Raw genomic sequence first — 11,390 nt, 5'->3', positions numbered from 1 at the left:
GTGCATTTAGGCATGTAGACATGGTCAAGACAATCTCCTGCATATATTTACTGAGAAAAATGGTGACGTGTTCAATACTTATTTTACTCGCTTTATATACATAATGCAAACAATTAGATCAAATACATAGCCGATATGAGTAAAATAATTATAACATAAATTTCCGAAGTCAGCATAAGTTGTCTAAAACATCATAATGTGATGGGGCCACATGCCACAACCACCACCTAACCACCACATCCACACGCCAGTTAGAGCACCTCAATCATCCAACCAGTTTCTCTTTGATGTTCCTCGATCCAAGCTAAAATTCATCCCCAGACAGAGGCTCATGATGTTTGGGGGCCATGATGTGGAAAAGTTTGAGAACCCTAGAAAATGACCCTATAAGCTAAGCTACAACTAAAAATTCTCGTTTTAAGAGGGTTGGACTCAAAACGATAATTTTGGAAAATTTTGGATAGTTTGCATGACTCCAGGGGCGGTTCTAGGGGTGGGGCCACTGGGGCATTGGCCCCTGCTGAAATCTGATTGGCTCCGAGGTGCCCCTCTCCTGTCACTCATCTGTCCTTTGCCTGAGAGCAATGATGGTGGGTGCAGTTCCATGCCCAAACACTAGAGGCACTAATGAGTCAAACAGTGAAGTCCAGCATGACTCAGTCTTCAATTCAATTCAAAAATACTTTATTGATCCCAGAGGGAAATTAGGTAAAGGGGCGATATCATGTAAAATAAACTTTTTTGAGTTTTTTATCATCTTTTGTTATACTCTCATAAAAACATGCCCAAAGCCTTGCTCTAACTCATTCATGCATGTTTGAGAAATCCTGCAGCGTTTTTAGGAAGCCATGTTGAGTTGCAAAATGACAAGTGGGGACCAGAAACGCCTTTTGGTACCAGAAACGCCCCTGGGACGTGTCTTTAAGCCGAACGTCCTCATGGCAGAACGCACCCCCTCTCCACACACCCCGCCCATGACTCCTGTCGGCTCTCAGGTCAAAGTGAAAGTGAAACCTAGCTGCTGAGCTCTCAACATTAGTTTTCACTCAGTGAAGCTCTTTTCAGATTAAAAATACCTTTGAGGAAATGTGTTTTCAGATGCCAAGTAAACTGCAACATAGCGCACGCACCCCCCCCACAGCGCGCGTGCACAAAAACCCCTGCGTACAAATCCCCCCACCCCACCCGAACAGGACGGAACAGAAGCAGAAGGTGGTTCTTAAAGAGACAGAGGCCWATTTCAAGGCGTTCAGCAGAGGAAGTGATGAGAAGATAAGTTTATTTTCTATTTAAACATAAAAACAGCATTTTAATAACAGCTAAATGTGACATAGATACTTTATTATGGTATAGTATTTAAATATAAGCCTGAGGAACACATAATATTGCCCCTTTAAAGAAGTCGTCTTCTCTTCCTTTACAGACTTGAACTATCCCACAGAAAATATCTTTCAACTGGCAAACAATTTAAGCTTTTTTAATAACATTACATTATGTTACAAGTGTTGGAACATGTGACCGATTAAATTTATACACCTTTCAAAAACTGAGGATTTATGTGCATGGATGCTGAATTATAACAATTATAATTAATTATTATCGTTATATTATTATGTTATGGATATTGTGGCCCCTTACTTAGAAAAATTCCTAGATCTGCCTCTGCACGACTCAAAGGTTAACATGACCTCAACTTTTTTGTGGAAAAAAAGCTGCAAGAACCATAAAGCTCATTCACATCAAGTCCAACTTTCTGTGACCCGTTTAAACTTTGGATGACATTTCTACAGTGAAGCGATCGAGCTCACAAAAAGGCTAAACTTTTAGTTTTGTCGAAATTTCCTTGTGACAGGCGAAAAATATTTTTTTAATTGTCTACAATATACGTTCCCCAACAAGTGATCTCATTCCTGATCAAGCTGCATGTTTAATGTGTTCCTTCACTAAAGTTCACTTCAGGACGTGCATGCAAATACCTACAGCTTCGATCCATCTTTTGTCCGTTTATTAGCCTAGTTTTCCAGCTCAGTGGTTTCCCAGTGTTGATATTTTTTCCTTCAGCCATCGACTAAAACAAACTCTGCAAAAATCTACGAAAGCAGGGTATCTATTGCAAGTGATTGGAGGGGTAATTTCAGGTTTTAATGCATGCGTTACTGTCCAAAGCATGGCGGTTGAGCTTGTGTGTGGCACAAAGTTGTTATCGCAGCCCTCTGCTGTACCATTCGCCGTTCATATGGAAGAAATAAAGGTGCGTCATGGAGCCAACGCAAGAAGTGGGGCTCTTGTTTTGATACGCTGCGTTTCCGTAGTAACATTCAGGGGTCACGGGATTTTGGCAAAAGGGGCCAGGAAAAATCTGCAGAGCCTGCTGATGATCAAAACCCCATTTTTCAGGAAAAAAAAAAAAAACCTCTGTGACACTTTAACTGTTTGTGGCAGGATTTTCAGTAGGAACTCTTGAGGCTCCACCACCTCTTTCTACCGGTGATGAAAATTAAACTCACTGTGGAGTTAATGAGACTGGGTTAGGGTTGTTACTTAACGCTCACTGTGCTCAGAGACGCTGCAGAACCAGACTGAAACGGTGGCTTTTACAGCACTGAAATGTTTCARGCTAAATGTTTGCATTAAGTAGCCTGAAGGAAATGTTCAACTGACCATTGGAAACACATAGACACAAAGACAAAAACCCAGGTAACTTTAGAGATATTGAGCTAAAATTTGATGTTGTAGGAGCTGAATCATTCACAACATGTCCTCTGAGATCTGACGATCTCATTTGAGTCTGAATTTGTCATAAACACAGTTTAACCCAGGGGTCTGCAACCTGCGGCTCTGGGGCCACGTGTGCCTCTTTGGTCCCTCTGCAGCAGCTCTTTGAAAACATAACAGAATTTTTTTGTTTGTTTTTATACCAACAACAGAGATCAATTTGTATGCAAACATGTGATCAATACTACTATTACAAAAAAGTAAAACCTGTTGATTAGCTCATGCTAGCCTGCTGTTTACTTAAATAATCCAACTTCTTTCAATGATCTTTCTCTCAAATCCATCAGAATTACCTTTAAAGAGTTTAAAGTCCATGTAATAATAAGAATTAGAAAAGAAAATATGCCAGAATTGTTCAGTTGTACTAGTTTTTATGAAATTGGGTATAAATTATATACAGTATTGTTCTTATTTATATGAATCCGGTCTGTTCATTTGTCCTGATGTGTAAAAATAATATTAAATAATAAAATTCACAATATARTTTTTAGTTTTATAATGTCACCTCCACTGGCCGTAAAGGTTCCCAAAAAGGCCTCAAAAAGGCCAGCGAACCACCAGTTGATAATCACAGTTGTAGCTTGTTTTGCAGCTCTGAACAGATTTTTATCAGTGAGTCAAGGAGCAGAAATGGCTCTTTTGATTGTAAAGGTTGCAGACCCCTGGTTTAACAAAACAACTTTAACGTCGTTCCTTCAAAACTCTGGCACAGGGAGGTCCAGTCTTGGTCCTCAAGGGCCACAACCCTGCATGTTTTAGTGGCGTGGTTCCCAAAGCTCTCTGTGGTTCATGAAACATCAGGTGGGGTAGATGATTTATTCAACTTAAACACCAAATAAAGAGAAAACAATACAATAATAAATGAATAAAAGTCGAATCAGTTATGTTTGCTTATTATGCTCACGTCTAACAGAGTTATTAGCAAAGTTTGGACGGGAAAACCAGTAAAATCGGGGGTCACAAGTTTTTGCAACTGTTAATTTTGTGGACCGCAAATTAAAAAGTTTTAAAGGGTTCTCTGCCACAACACCTGGATCGGGTGTGTTGGTGGAGGGAAACCAGTAAAACCTACAGGACAGGAGCTCTTGAGGAACTAGAGACCTTACCATCTTTTGAACTGAGTCTCATGCAAAACACCTGAATCAAGAAAATCTTTTTCTTTTTTTAAGGATTTGACTTAAGTGACTGAAGGACTTTCTTTCTTTATTCTGATGTATCTGGTTCCCCAAAAGCTGTGAGAAATGAGGGTTTTTCTGCAAAATGTTCAGGAATAATCCARCTGAATACTCCAGCAGGTGTTCCTAAAGGTTCAGGAAAAGCAAAACCATCGTCTTACAAGAACTTCCCATCAACTGTGTTTCGAACTCTGCGTTTTTAATGTGTTTTAGCAGGATTTATTCTACAAAGTCAAAAATTGAAAGCGTTTCTTTAATAATAAACAATACGCAACACCAGAATCAGGGTTTCCATCTTAAGCATCACAGGCGATGCTGTTTGAGTTGCAGGTGAAACACAAGGAGCGTTACTGGGGTTCTCCCCCACATGTGGAGTGTTGGCTCTATTAGCACCGACGCACACACCAATCAGACCTGTTGCAGCGTGCAGGCATTCCCGTCTATTACAAAATTCAGGAATGTTCCACTGAGTCAGAAACAAAAACACTAAACAAGTAATACGCACTGGAATTAATGTGGTTGCAGGAACCCATCCTAGACGAGAGCCAGTATTCAGATCAGTTCAGATTCTGTGTGACTCAGCAGGCAGAAAAGTGCTGCCTCATGCTGATTTTTGGACCTAGACGGTGGCCTGTGAGTGACACCTGAAAGCGGGGCAGCGAAGAGCAGCGGCGGTGAGGCTAAGAGGGGCCGACTCTCCCCTGCTGGCTGCGGAGTGGGTGCGGTGCTCCTCGCCTCTCACCATCTGGCACCGCTGGGACTATGTCTAGGAAAGAGCCCGCTGCCAGGCCTCAATTACGGGGGGGAATAATCCAGGACATGCTGAAGCAATTACAACCTCATATAAATCAATATGCTTCAAGTAAAAAAAAAAAAAGTGCTCCCAACACTCTGGAGAGGCTCTGATTCAGTCAATCTTTCTGAGGCAGGAACAGTTTCTGTTGACAGCTGAGGTCAGGTGAGAGACTGAGGAAGAGTAAAAGTTAAATATTGGCTTGAAACGGCCGTGTCTAAGTAAACAGTTGCGACATTTATGTTGCACCAAATTACATTTGGGGAAAAAAAAAAAAAAACTACCATGTAGACCTGGGGTTCTCAAACATTTTGGGTCTGAGGACCCCTTACAAGTGTGAAAAAATTCCAGGGACCCCCTCATAAAAAATAATTTACTGTCATTTCAACCCCTAAATGCCATGGGAATATATATTTTTATTTAATTTATTATGTTTGTTTTATTAGTTCATTTTTGCCTATGCCTTTTTAAAAATAAAAAAACAAATGAACAATTCAGTGAAATTTTTTGAAGACCCCCAAGATAACTCTTGCAGACCCCAGTTTGAGAACCTCTGATGTAGACAAACGGATTGTTGTGCAACACCTGTGGCGTTTCCTGAGAGTTGGCATTCAAGTTCTAACTGAAGAAAAATCTAGTATTTATGTATCAGGATGCCCCAGATGTGGCAGCAGGGGGCAACTCACAGCTGACAGTCATTATCATGACTACACTGCCACCTGCTGGCTGAGGGAGACTACTGAAAGGAAGGGAAAAGCTGCAGATAAAGGATAAACTTGTGAACAAAACCTAAAAACCTAAGAGTTTGTTGGTAAACTTTGGACTCTTTAAAGGTTCAGGTCATGAAAAGAAAGAGGATTTTCACTGAAACTCTATTGCGACCTCGTCTGTGAATGTCGATTCGATTTTCACTTCGTGACTGAGCGCGTGTTCCCACAGAGCTTTCTTCTGGTAGAACTCCACCCCACAGTCCTCGCACGTGTAGCTCTTCGTTTTCCCCGAGTGAATCCGCCGGTGCTTCTTCATGTGGTACGACAACCTGAAGCTTTTGTCGCATACGTCGCATTTGAACGGCTTCTCCCCCGTGTGGATGCGCATGTGCGACTTCAAGTAGCCCGACTGGATGAAGGCCTTGCTGCACACGTCGCACTTGTACGGGCGCTCCCCGGTGTGGTAGCGGTTGTGGAGGCGGAGCTCGTTGACCGTCAGGAAGGTTTTACCGCACACGGTGCACTGGTGCGGCCGCTCGCCCGTGTGGAGGAGCTCGTGCCGCTTCAGCGACATCTCCTTCATGAACTGCTTCCCGCAGGTGGTGCAGGGGTACCGGACGCCGATGTGGACTTGCTCCACGTGGTTCGTGAGCTGCAGCTTGGTGCGGTACGCCATGTCGCACTGCTTGCAGGCCCAGGGCCTCGCCTCCGAGTGGGTCCCCATATGGACCGTGAGCTCCGAGGCCGAGCGGTAACATTTCCCGCACTGCCAGCACAGGAAGGGTTTCTCCCCCGTGTGTTTCCGCTGATGGACCGTCAAACAGTTGGAGGACCTGAACTTCTCTGGACACATGGTGCAAGGGTAAGGAAACTCTCCCTGGTGGATTCTTTGGTGGAGGGCGAGGTAGGACAACTGGACAAAAGATTTATCGCACATTGAACAGGGGAAAGGTCCGGTGAAGTTGTGCTGCTTCTCGTAGTGTTCCCTCAGGCGCCTCAGCACGGTGAACGTCTTATCACACATGGTGCACTGCACCGGTTTGTGCATCAGCTTGTGTCTCTCGAACGCCGTCTCGTTTCCGAGGATCTTTCCGCACTCTTTGCAGTAGAGCGGGTCGTGAATCCTCTGGTGCACTTTGAGCAACGTCATGGTCTTGAACTCCTTCCCGCAGTCGCGGCAGCTCAGGACGTCCCCCATTTCCACTTTGCACGACTGCTCCTGGTGTTCTGTCAGAGCAGACGGACACTCAAAGTGTTTGCCACAGTTGGAGCACCACACCGGTATCCTTTGCTGGGATCCCTTTTGGGCATCGACGCCGCTCGCTTCAATTTGATTAGGCCCGGCTCGCTGCTCTTTTCTCCAAAAGAAACGGGCGCTTTTCTTATGACAAATGGCATAAATCTGATGTCTTTTCAGTCCYTGCATGTGTTTAAAACGCCTCTTGCAGTGGATGCAATGATAGGGCCGCTCGTCTGTGTGGCACTGCAGGTGCCTGTTTAGTGTTTTGACGCTATCAAATGCCCTGGAGCAGACGGGACACAGCTTCATGTGTTTTTTGGAGTTTGGAATGAGCGAGGACACGTTCTTCTCCAAGATGCCTTCAGGTGCCTCAGTATTGCTTTCCTTTTTATCCAGTTCATCAGTATTTTCACACTTCTGAGCATCGGCTTCAGCAAGGATCTGTTCCACGGTTTTGCACTGCTCTTCCCTGGTGCCCTCGTGGTTGTGGATGATCTGGTGTTTCCTCAATGTGTCTTTGTACTTGAAGCCCTTTTCACACGTGAGGCAGATGAAGGGACGGTCTTCGGAATGGGATCGTAAATGCTTTGAGAAGTCTGCAGTGGATGGAAGGATCCTGTTGCAGATGGGACAGATTTTACCTTCAACAGACACATCTGAAGATGGCTCCATGTCTGGGAGTGGTGCCTCTTTCCTCTTGGGCCTTTTCACCTCTCTGCTCTTGCAGATCTCATTCTCGTGTCTCTTTAAGATGTAAGGGTTCTTGAACTTCTTGTCGCAGAAGGAACACTTATAGGGGCGGTCCTCTGAGTGGGACTTCAAGTGTCGCTTCATGTCTACTTCGCGGGCAAAATACTTCCCGCACAGCGAGCAGGTTTTACTTTCCAACATCTCTGAGGTGCAGGGATCCTCCAAGTCCTCGTCTTTAGGATTGCTGCTCAAGTCTCCCTTCTCGTGAACACGCATCGCGTGTCGGTTCAAGTCGTAATGGTCCCTGAATTGTTTGTCGCAGCTGCTGCACTTGTACTTGAAGTTGCGGTTTGCACTGTGAATTTCCAGGTGCCGCCTCATGGCCGCAGCTCGCAGGAACGTCTTGTTGCACACGGGACACGTTTTGGTGCTGGGGTATTTTTTCCGTAGCCTCTTAGCCGCCCCTTGATCGTTCTCTTTGAACGATTTTCTTTTTAGCTCGAGCCTCTTGCTCTGCTTCAGTGGTTGAAAAGCTGCAGGCTTTAAGGCGTCGCCTAAATCCTCGTGGGCGGTGGCTTCCTCGAAACTTAACTCGGTTTCTTCCTGATCGTCGCACTCATCCAGACCAGACGGCTGCTCGATCTGAATGTAGTCGAGCAGCGTTACGGTTTCACCCTCCACCTGGACGGTCATACAACCTGGCATTTCTGAAGAAGGTTGCAACTCTATTTGGTCAGGATGGATAACGATTTTCTCCAGCTGAGGAAGAGACAGCGAAGACAGGATACAGTTTCCAAATGTGGACGGAATGGTCTGAGTTTCATCTGTGGGGAAATTAGGATATTCTTTTAAATCACTGGTTCCTTCAAAAAAAAAAAAAAAAAACAGACAAAATTATTTACTTCAAGGCATACAAAGTATTTTACTTTATCTAAATGAAGTTTTATCTATATTTGAGGTAGAATTTAAACCAATTGAAATGTAAATTTTCTTTATTTTTACTTAGTTCTCAGTTGAGACAAGGCAATAATACAAGTACAGACTCACCAGAAAAATCACAAAGTCCAAGTGTTGTGTGGTAACGCAGCACAGTTTTTAGATGCTGGGGGTCGGGTACGGAGTGTGCACACTCCTCCAGGGCAGAGGGGACAGCACTGAGCATGGAGGCTGTCTAGACAGCAAACGAAAAAAAGAGAGGCAGAACAAAAAGTAAGTTCAAAATATATCTAATACATGTGATAATTTGAGCTGTTAGCATCTGTCCTGGGTAAGAATTTTTTTCACACATTTAAAGTCTTTTTTTTTTTACAATACCACATTTAGATAGATGACAAGTAGACATAGCATGAAAAATCAAATGTTTTAGCTATTAAATACATTTTGTTGTGTGCTTGAAGTCACTAGGAGTGCAGAAAAGTTGCAATTATTTTCACCCAGTGCTGCATAGATATCTTCATATTCTGTTTGGGTCATATTGTTTTAACCCAGTCAGTTTTCGCCATTTTCTAATAAATTTGTTTCAAGCATTACCTGTTGAATATCTGGAAGTGGGAGGAGCTTCTCCAGTCTGGACAGGAAATCCAACATCAGCATCTGCAGAGCGTTGTCGTAATCCAGTCCAAAGTCTGTAGGGAAAACATCCTGGAGGAAAACAATCGCAGTTTAGATTTCAGTGTGTGACGAGCTTATAACGTGCGATGGAGACAAGAAGTTAATACCTGGAAGAACTTCTCCTTCTCTTCAGGGTCCTTCAGCAACAACTCAACGTGATCCACAAAGTTTGACTCGGGAAACTGGACATCTGAAAAACATGGCTGGAGGAACAAACAAGCAAAAAGCACAGCAGCTGTTGTTTAAACAGAAATAATTYAAATATTACTTTTTGGTAACATTTTAAGAAGCTAACCTGTGCAGCCCATGTTGCTACAAGGGTCTTTATGCGGTCCAGATGCATCTGTATGGATTCTGTGTCTGCGATCTGCTCAGACCGACACAACTCAAGAACAACCTGCAAGAAATATGTTTATTTCAGTGTGGAAATAAACTTAATAGCTATGCGGCTATCTGGAAAACAAAGAAACAAGTACAGTTTATTATTTTCAAATTGGGGGCTTAAGCCAAACTTCATGGTGCTTCTATTAGGGTGAGGGGTTCTGATACAACAAACACCCCCAGGCTACAAAAGACCTGCTCTGCTTTGAGGAAATCTCAATAAAATAAAGGTGAGATTGGTGCCTGATTTGAGATGAGGGGACTATGTTTAATTATGTTCTTCTGCCATTAGTTTTGTGCTAATTGCAAACAGAAGATTCCTCTTTCATAGCAGGTTAGGCAAAACCAACGTGTTTAGAATGACCACAACTTTAAGATATGTTTAGGCTCATTTATTAAAATGCAAATGCTTAGAAAAGGTCTTAATTTACCCGTGCTCTGAGGCCCAGGAGGAGCTGAGCTTTCTGATCTGCGTTCAGCAGCTCAGGCACCATTTCTGTGACCGTGCTGACGAACTCCTCCACCATGCCGTAGTCCTGCACGCTTCCACTCTGCACGATGTGCCACATGGCTGCAGACACCAGGCGGAGAGGAGGGATGAAGAGGCGAAGAGACGGCAGCAGGAGAGGGGGATCTGGAAAACAATTACATTATTACGATTTAGTCAAAGCTGAAGTGAGAAACACAAACCTTTTCTTAGAAATTAAATATTACCTCCTGTATATTAAAAGCTTTTGAATAAATGTGCTTTAATATTATTTTATTACAGATCAAATTGGCTACTTCAGCATCACAAGAATGCTATTCATTGTTTTTTATTTAACAAAATTATACACAGGACAACTCAATTAGTGTTCAGCTAGTTTAATTTTAAAGGTTGATAACAAAAACAACTGAATAAATCAAACATTCATAGTAATGCATGAACAAGTAGATGTAAAAATAATTGTTAAAAAGGGATTTTGGTGTTACTTTGAAACTACAATTACTTTCATGACATTTTAGATTTAAACAAATCATTTTTTTTACAAACTACACGAACAACCACTGCTTGTTATTACTGTTTTTAGTAAAGATAAACCCAGTTAAGTGAAGGCACGTTTCCTTCAGCGTGTGGTACGTTCAAGAACACGTAAAGGTGTCGTAAAAGCGAACCACAAGGCAGGCGCATTCATAAAAATAGAGCAAATAATCGTTTTCATTACTGGGCCAACCACATCAGCGACACTCGAGATTACTGTTTTTCATAGAAACTCGGTTTAAAGTACCGGTCGATGTGTAAAGTTTAAGTTAGGTTTGCTTTAAATTAAGATGCTAGTTGTTTTTAGCCTAAAGCTAACTGTAGCTTTAGTTGGAGCCCTGGAAGGCACCATTTACCAACCATCACCGTCAGTTTTCTAATCTAATGATAACCTCAACTAGCTACACAACATGGAAGATATAAAGAGACAAATTTGTAGTTGGGTAACCACCCGGAGGGAGTCGAGCTTCCTTTTAAACCAAGCGCACACAACAGCTTCCGCGCTGCTGGCGGTGCAACAACACAAAACCAACCGCCATCTCAAAAGCGGGGTACGCCATATTCGAAATCGGGCGCACACACTCCGAAAGAAAAACTTGTAACTCGCTGCCGACAACTACTATTACAGTTTTCATGGTCTTACCCTCACTGATATCCCGTAGGCTTTCCATGTCGTACAGGAAATTGTTCTATTAGAGAAACAAATCAGCTAGGGGGTGTTGTGAATCGATGTCGGCCCGACCCTGCGAGTTGGCGGAGAGCGGAAGCGCGGCTTGGTGGACAACCGCTCTCTCCTCATGTCAACACAATTCTACTGCCGGCACGGAGGAGGAGGGCGGGACCTACAATGGTAGTCTGCATTTTGATTGGTTGAAACACTGGAATCTGAACATTCTGATTGGTCAAGTAGGCTGTCCAGCTTACCTAACCTCTTTCTACGTGGGTTACATGTGGCTTCATTTTATTATTATATACTATATATTATATATTATAC

The 11,390-nt window shown here is 43.1% G+C and overlaps 1 protein-coding gene across 1 annotated transcript; it reads right to left on the bottom strand.

The window, feature by feature from the left end:
- Positions 1 to 5,167: 5,167 nt before the first annotated feature.
- LOC106534543 (zinc finger protein 624) lies at positions 5,168 to 11,198 on the bottom strand. The gene is made up of 7 exons (XM_014031218.1): positions 11,040 to 11,198; positions 9,807 to 10,009; positions 9,290 to 9,391; positions 9,102 to 9,197; positions 8,914 to 9,024; positions 8,431 to 8,554; positions 5,168 to 8,207 (listed from the first exon to the last, which is right to left on the bottom strand). Exons 1-7 carry the CDS (start codon positions 11,065 to 11,067, stop codon positions 5,605 to 5,607), a joined length of 3,267 nt encoding a protein of 1,088 aa, XP_013886672.1. The 5' UTR covers positions 11,068 to 11,198; the 3' UTR covers positions 5,168 to 5,604.
- Between the last annotated feature and the right edge of the window lie 192 nt (positions 11,199 to 11,390).

The sequence above is a fragment of the Austrofundulus limnaeus genome, unplaced genomic scaffold (assembly GCF_001266775.1).
Source record: "Austrofundulus limnaeus strain Quisiro unplaced genomic scaffold, Austrofundulus_limnaeus-1.0 Scaffold1204, whole genome shotgun sequence".
Classification (NCBI taxonomy): domain Eukaryota; kingdom Metazoa; phylum Chordata; class Actinopteri; order Cyprinodontiformes; family Rivulidae; genus Austrofundulus; species Austrofundulus limnaeus.
The sequence above is the reverse complement of the archived record's forward strand: the minus strand, read 5'-3'. Positions and strand labels throughout refer to the sequence as shown.